The sequence below is a fragment of the Magnolia sinica genome, chromosome 10 (assembly GCF_029962835.1).
Source record: "Magnolia sinica isolate HGM2019 chromosome 10, MsV1, whole genome shotgun sequence".
In the NCBI taxonomy this organism is placed as follows: Eukaryota; Viridiplantae; Streptophyta; class Magnoliopsida; order Magnoliales; family Magnoliaceae; genus Magnolia; species Magnolia sinica.
Genome location: NC_080582.1, coordinates 10,813,312 through 10,820,528, shown reverse-complemented (window position 1 = coordinate 10,820,528; position 7,217 = coordinate 10,813,312). Strand labels below are relative to the sequence as shown.

Genomic DNA, 7,217 nt, shown 5'->3' with positions numbered 1-7,217 from the left:
AGAGCCTTAAGGCAAAGTATACTAGATGCATAAAGTTGACTCAACAAACGAGGCAACAACATCCAAAGAGGCCAATTAAGGCCCAAAGCTCAAATGTCACCCGATCGACCATAAAACCGACCTATCTTTAGGTCAGTTACAGAGTTGACTATCGGATTAAGAGAGTACACTAAGTACGAATCAGTATCATCTCATCCAACTGAAGGCAAGTAGCTCTACCATTTATGACCGGCCGCGACTCACTCATCAGTAGAGTCGGCCCGACTCGATCTGAGTAAGGTAAAAACGGTGTAAAGTAAAATACCTTCTCAAGATAACTTTCCGAAAATCTAGTAAAAAGATCCCCGATCCCAAAGATCTCATGATCGACTGGAGTCCTAAAACGGATTAATGCCGAATCTCTAAGATATCAGGAAGAGAGTCCTGGCACGATGGGATCCTCCCTTCCTATAAACACAGGAGATCTCCAGGGTGAAAGGTACGCAAAAACTCCCACAAAAACCTCCTTATACGATCTTATTCCTGACTTCAGCATCGGAGGATTCTCGGCTCTAGATAGGGTCTCCTTTATCTCCTTGTGCAGGTGAGAGGACGGAAGAGGGTGTACCGGATTTTTGCATCAACACATTACTCGCTGTAAAACACAGTTTTTTAAAATTAAAAAATTTCAATTAAAAACTATCAAATACAACAACTGACTCCAATTCACATAAATTCTATAATAATTCTAATTTAGATTCCAAATCATACCAAATACAAACTACCAAAGAAACCCTTATTCTCACCATACATGTGAACCAATCCATTCTCCGTGGTCTATAAAATACTCAAACATCATCTCGTAGGTTTCCGACGGTGTGTCTCCATTTCTACTGTTTCATGTAGTATGGCCCACTTGTAAGTTGGATCGTATACTGAATTTTGTATCCAAGACAACATCCACAAGCAAACCTAATGGACGGATTGGATGTCACGCTTCAGGTCATGGTACCTCCAGCCCGCCACTCAATACAATCTGCTGAAACAAGAAAGAAATCTCTACACTATCTAGTTCTTAGCTCTCTACTACTATACTTCTCATCAGAAGATCTCCCACCGTCCATCCTCATCATCTCAAGCAACATATCATTCCACGTGTCAATCGGACCCGGCAAGCACCAGTGCACACAGTCATTGCCTACACGCACATGTTGCGAGTGTCCGTACCGATTGGGATGTCCATCTGGCCTCATGGACATAGCTTCAGTACTATCAAGCAATCTGAACCGCACATCTCTCTTCCTCCCTTCTTCTTTTGCTATCCTAAATTCCTCCACTTGGGTCTTGTACAGCTCCCTGTAAAACCATTCCTGCCTACTTTCATTGCTCCTGAATGGCCTTGTTCTCATACAATACCCTCCTCGATTCCATGGCCCATTTTCAAAGTGGGCCGGTGAGAACGTCCTTAAAAACGTAGTCCCATTGAAGCGATCGTGGCCGTTGATTGCTCGGAATGCGGTCTGGAACGCTTTGCGGGATCCATAATACGTGGTCAGGTCGGTTATATTCTTGTGTTGGCAGATGCTGCATCCGACGACGTGCCCACCCTCGTAGAACATGACTGGACGGAAGAACCAGTGTCCGGCTGAGATGATCACGTAGTTGAATCGGTCGATCTGGGCCGTCCATTTCTCATCAAATTCGTCGAGGTAGAGATTGAGGAGGCCCACGGGGTGATTGTTGTTTGGATCAGGTTCTTTGGTTTTTACTAGAAATGGTGACCAGAAAGATGCAAGGGTAAAGTTGTAATTTGCGTATAGCCAGGTTTTGAATCTGTCATCTGTTGTGTTGGAAATGTCTATTGGATGGTCCACCTGAAGATGTAATGAGAGAGAGATGTGGTTAGATTACAAAAAGCACACATCTATGCACACGTATACATGTGTCTTTTGCACGTGTGACGGCTGTACACGACTCGAATCGAGTTGAGCTTGGCACAGCCTGGCTCAACTCGCCCGTAGCTAACCCCAGCTCAAACTCAGCTCAGCTCGGTCCTCGAGCTTGTCTGGCCAACTTGCTGATCAGTTCAATCAGCAGTTTGGGTTAGTTCAAGCCAAGTTTGAATCTGTACAACATTTTTTCAAACACGCAGAATTCATTGTAATTTTTTCACAAAATGCGAAACAATAATAACACTTTACAGGTATTTTTCCAAATACCCAGCAAGCAACATCAAAATCCAAATATGAGAGCAGCCACACTTTAATTATTTAGTCATTTCATCACCGAATACTTGCAAGCAACATTAATATCAAAATAACCAAGTCACCGAGCTGTTTTGATTTGAGTTGATTCGAGTTGAGTTTCAATTTGAGCTGAGCTGAGACAAGCCCAGACTTGGTTTGAAATTTTTTCTAGCTCCAAAAACCAGCTTAACTTAGTTCGAATGAAATTTTTTCAAGCTCCAAATACCAGCTTAACTCAGTTCAAATCTAATTTCAAGCTGAGTCGTGTCGAGCTAACTGACAGAGCTAACTCAACTTGTGTACAGTTCTACGTACACGTCCATTTATCGTGAAACGAGTACATGCATGGGACATGATTACGTGTGTATGAATGTAGGATAATTGTCACGCGTTTGAGCTATGCGGGGGCCATTAGCAATGCTTATATAGAATTTAAACCGTCCATCGGGTGGGACTCCTCATCTTCACCATACGTACCAAGAATCATCCTAATCCAAAACCCATGTGGGACACACCAGTGGGAGAATGCATAATCAGGCCTAAAACCTACATATTCACTTGTTGGGCCCATCTAAGTTTTGTAATGGTGTCAGTGTCGGTGTGACACACCTGAGTTATCGATGAAACTAGATTTTGGGATTTGTAGAGAGAGGTGCATCAAATGGACGGGTTGGATAGCACTCATACATCAGGAGGGCCCCACATAGCTCGAACACATGATAATTACCATACATTCGAACGTATCTGATCATCCAGTGGAGTCGACTCCACGTGAATTTGTGTGTGGGCCCTACCGTACTGTAACGTGTGTATGGCATCCAAACCGTGCATCAGGTGCGCCCCCCCACGAAGATTGAATGCCCTAAAATCGAGGGCCATCGAATCAGTGGCCCGCCGTATATACGAGATCGACAATGCATGTGCATGTACGCATATATACATGCATTCACCTATCTTGGCCGATGATTGCGTGGATTCGGTGGCATCCATATTTCCTATCTAGGCCGATGATTAGATCCAGTTTAATCTCATTTCATTACTCTGAAAAAACCACGGAAATCCAATGGTCCTAAACATCCGTGGCTGGACCTATCTTCTATGAACGATTTTTTCCATTTCCTGCCACTGATAAGATGGTTTTGATCTGCTGATCAATATGATTTTTCAAGAAAGCCTTTGAACAGAGGGTCGGGAAAATGGAAGGTCCAGATTGATGATGGGGAAGATCTACGTGTCCAAATGCGACTAGGTGCATGGACAGTTCTCAATACAGAGTCCACGGAAGCGGATTGCGTCCTGCCCGTCCAGGCAGGGGATCTGTGGGCCCCACAATGATTTATGGGTTTATCCACGCCGTCCATCCATTTTTTTCATATGATTTTAGGTATGAACCTAGAAATGAGGCAGATCCAAGACTCAAGTGGACCACATCACAGGAAGCATTGGTGATAATGACGCCTACCGTTGAAACATTCTTAGGGCCTACTGCGATGTTTATTTGCCATCCAGCCTCTTCAGAAGGTCACATGGACCTGCATGATGGAAAAACACAAATATCATCTTGATCAAAACTTCTGCAGCTCACAAGTTGCTTTTAACGGTGGGCGTTCAATCCCCACAATGTGGTCCATTGAGCCTTGGATCGACCTCATTTTTGGGCTGCCACCCTAAAATGATCTAAAAAAAATGATGGATGACGTGGATAAAACCAATATATTACGGTGGGCCCCACTGATCCCCTGCCCGGACCGAGTCCGTCCAGACGGGGACAGCACGCAGTCCGCTTCCTCCATTTCTTAGGTGGTGCATGTTTCCACGCACAAGAAAGCGTGTTTGCATGGATTTCTTCGTGCTTGTTTGGTCATACACGTAAATGGGAATGTTTTAAAAGACGCAGAATCAAATGGAGGTACGCACGTGTGTATGATGCACGTGACAGTTTACATGTGTGAATGTATGTGTCGTGTATAGTTGGAGTGAGATGCACCCACGTGGCATTTTACACGTCTTACAAAAAATGTTCAAAGAAATTGCATCAAAGGTTTTAAGACTCGGACGAGTCTCCTGAGTTGACTCGGACAATGTGAGTCAGAATCCAAAATAGCAGGTGAATCGGCCGAGTCATAGTCTACACGAGTGAATCCAAGTCGCTGAGTCTTAATCATGGTTGAATAAATCGATCTGGACGGTCCAAATGTGTCAATCTGCAACGTCCGCTCCCAAGAGAACCGAGAGTTAGATGGGCGCGGTTTGGTTGGATCCCTAACTGTGGGGCCCACTGTGAAGAATATTTCTTAAATCCACACATTTTGAAAGCTCATTTTAGGGCATGATACAATAATGAAGCAGATCAAATTTTAGGAGGACCGCACCACAGAAACAGTCAGGATTGAATCCTCATCATTAAAAACTTCTTGGGACCACCTGAATGTTTATTTTCCATCCAAGCTGTTGATAAGGTTACAAAGATCTGGATGAAGAGACCATACAAATATCAGCTTGATCCAAAACTTTCGTGACCCACGAGAAGTTTTTAATTGTCAATTACCAGTGTTTCCTATATTATGGTCCACCTAAGATTTTCATCTGCTTATTTTTTCAATAATACCCTAAAATGAGTTTTCAAAACGGATGGACGGCGTGGATATAAGGCACATATATCAAGGTGGGCCCCACAGGGATCAGATCCACCGTATTCAAACCGGCTTTACCGTATTATCTCGTATACAGCCATCCATCGTACACATCTCCACCTGTGCCAACTGCCAACATGCCAAACTAACGCGATATTTAAGCCGTCCATTAAGGGAGACTTAAACTTAAACGGCCGATTAGCGTATATTGAATCTGGGCCATTGGCCAATATTATTCTTTCTATTCTTGTATGGATTTTTAGGGGAGTGATTTGATGCTCCGGCTGCTTTTGATGCTTGATACGCAGGCAGTTGGAAACGATATATTAACCGTAGATTCCACAATTTGGCCAGTTTAAATTGATTTAATATATGGTGTGGCCCACCTGGATTTTGGATCTGCTTGATTCTTGGACGCCAAGAGAAGATGAGGAGCTCACAAGATGGATATAATAGATTGGATATCATGCACACATCAGGTGGGGTCCACACATCCCATTTTAGGTCAACCTTTAACCTACCTAGCTTTGTAGTGGATTAGAAGTATCCACCTCTACAAGTAATTGTAGAATAAGCTTATTTACAAATGATGTCACGCACCTACTTGTAAAAATTATTCACATGCATGACCTACTTATACTTGCGTGGGACCCACCAGATGATGCTAAAAAAACCAGGCCTCTACAATGATTAGGTGGGCCACACCAAGAAAACAAATGACAACCACCCAAAAAAATCTAAATTAAATGGATCCAAATATCTAATAATTTGTGTCCAAAATGCCAAATACTATGTGCCAAGACCTGAGCTGGCAATTCCTATAATAAATATTTCAGAATCAAAGCTCTCTTGAGAGGAGAAATTATTATGTAATCTAGTCCTCCATCATCATCTGGTGGGCCACATGATGATGATGGTGGCCCACCAGATGATGGTGATGAGGTAGATTAGGTAGTTTTGTCCTGTCTAGAGAGCTATTAGAATCTGACGTAAGCTAGAAAGACTGTCGGTGGAGTGCTTGTGTCTCATGAGGCCTACATGTAGAGATGGTAAGATGATCAGCACCGTCCATCTTCTGTGTATGGGCCAATAATCATTGCCATTGATGGCCGGTTTCTATAAGATTACGAGTAAAAGAGGGAGATAGACTCCTAATGGACAGCTAATTATGAAACTTTCTACCATGTAAAGGCTAACTTAGAGCTGTTGGGAGAAACTCTACGGTGATGATGATGTGATAGGACGGCCAGGATTATCCATTCAATGTGAGTTTTTGGCTGTGGCCCATCTGCAATAGCAGAGAAAATGGATGGTTTTTATCATATCTAGTTTAAAAATTCGAAAAAAAAACTCGACTGAACTCGGTCGAGTTGACTCACTCAACCAGATTTCACCAGGAGTTCAACAAACTCTATCTGGTCATGCTTCATCATGCATTATGATAATCCATACCTTAAATAGCTTATGATCTCTAATATATAATTAGTGTTAGCTAAAATGAGATTAAATCATTTTAAAGTGGCAACCAAACAGCACAATTAGAATTCTTTTAAAAGAAACAATGAGTATGAATTCTTACATTAATTAGGTTACCAAATTACAAAAGGACCCAAGTGGGTCCCACCTATGATAAAAGAGTCCATTGGATATATAGAGTCTATGGCTAATTGATTGCGGACCCCTCTTATCCAATGGTTGAATTTTGTCAGATTTAGCCCACTTAGGTATAATTGTCAGTTCCTACTGTATCATATTTCTTGTAAAAATAAGAAGATAATCATATTTACAGTTACTTTAGGGCGTGTTTGGTTGCACCAAATATCATGATTTCATGATATTTGGTGCAACCAAACGCGCCCTTAATGATTGTGTTAAGCTGTGAATAGAAATAATAGAAAATAAAGAAGTTAAAAGAGAAGTATACCCTTGATAAGAGGCAAATCAAGGACTGCATTTGGTTTCTTCCCACGGAGTCACCAACAAAAGCCATGGACTTCCCTCTAACAAGATCCAAGAAGTGGGCTGGGTTGAAGATCGGTAGATCGCAGCCGTTGGGCTTCCACCTCCATTTCAAGAAGGCGGTGTCGGGCCGCCCAAATTTCATACAATTTTGTTGGTCAGGGATGAACCCACAAGTTGTGTTAGTGTAATATGGGGCGTCGGGATTCGGTACCCATTCGCCCTTAAAAATATCACATTTTTTATCTGATCTTGTGATCGCCACCGTTGAATTGTTCACATCATTTGATGATGATGATGATGATGATGGTAATGGTGGTGGTGGTGGTGGTGACACCGAGGGAGATGATACCGATGATGATAATGGAGATGACATTGGTGATGGAAATGGTAATGGTGG

The 7,217-nt window shown here is 42.5% G+C and overlaps 1 protein-coding gene across 1 annotated transcript; it reads right to left on the bottom strand.

Annotated features, from left to right (window-relative positions):
- Positions 1-679: 679 nt before the first annotated feature.
- LOC131257346 (protein trichome birefringence-like 19) lies at positions 680-7,217 on the bottom strand. The gene is made up of 2 exons (XM_058258241.1): positions 6,783-7,217; positions 680-1,853 (listed from the first exon to the last, which is right to left on the bottom strand). Exons 1-2 carry the CDS (start codon positions 7,191-7,193, stop codon positions 1,044-1,046), a joined length of 1,221 nt encoding a protein of 406 aa, XP_058114224.1. The 5' UTR covers positions 7,194-7,217; the 3' UTR covers positions 680-1,043.

Coding starts and splice junctions, on each gene's coding strand:
- LOC131257346 (XM_058258241.1), bottom strand. CDS start 7,193: ATGTCATCTCCATTATCATCATCGGTATCATCTCCCTCGGTGTCACCA. Junction 1,854..6,782: donor TGATTTGCCTCTTATCAAGG/GTATACTTCTCT, acceptor TTACATCTTCAG/GTGGACCATCCAATAGACAT.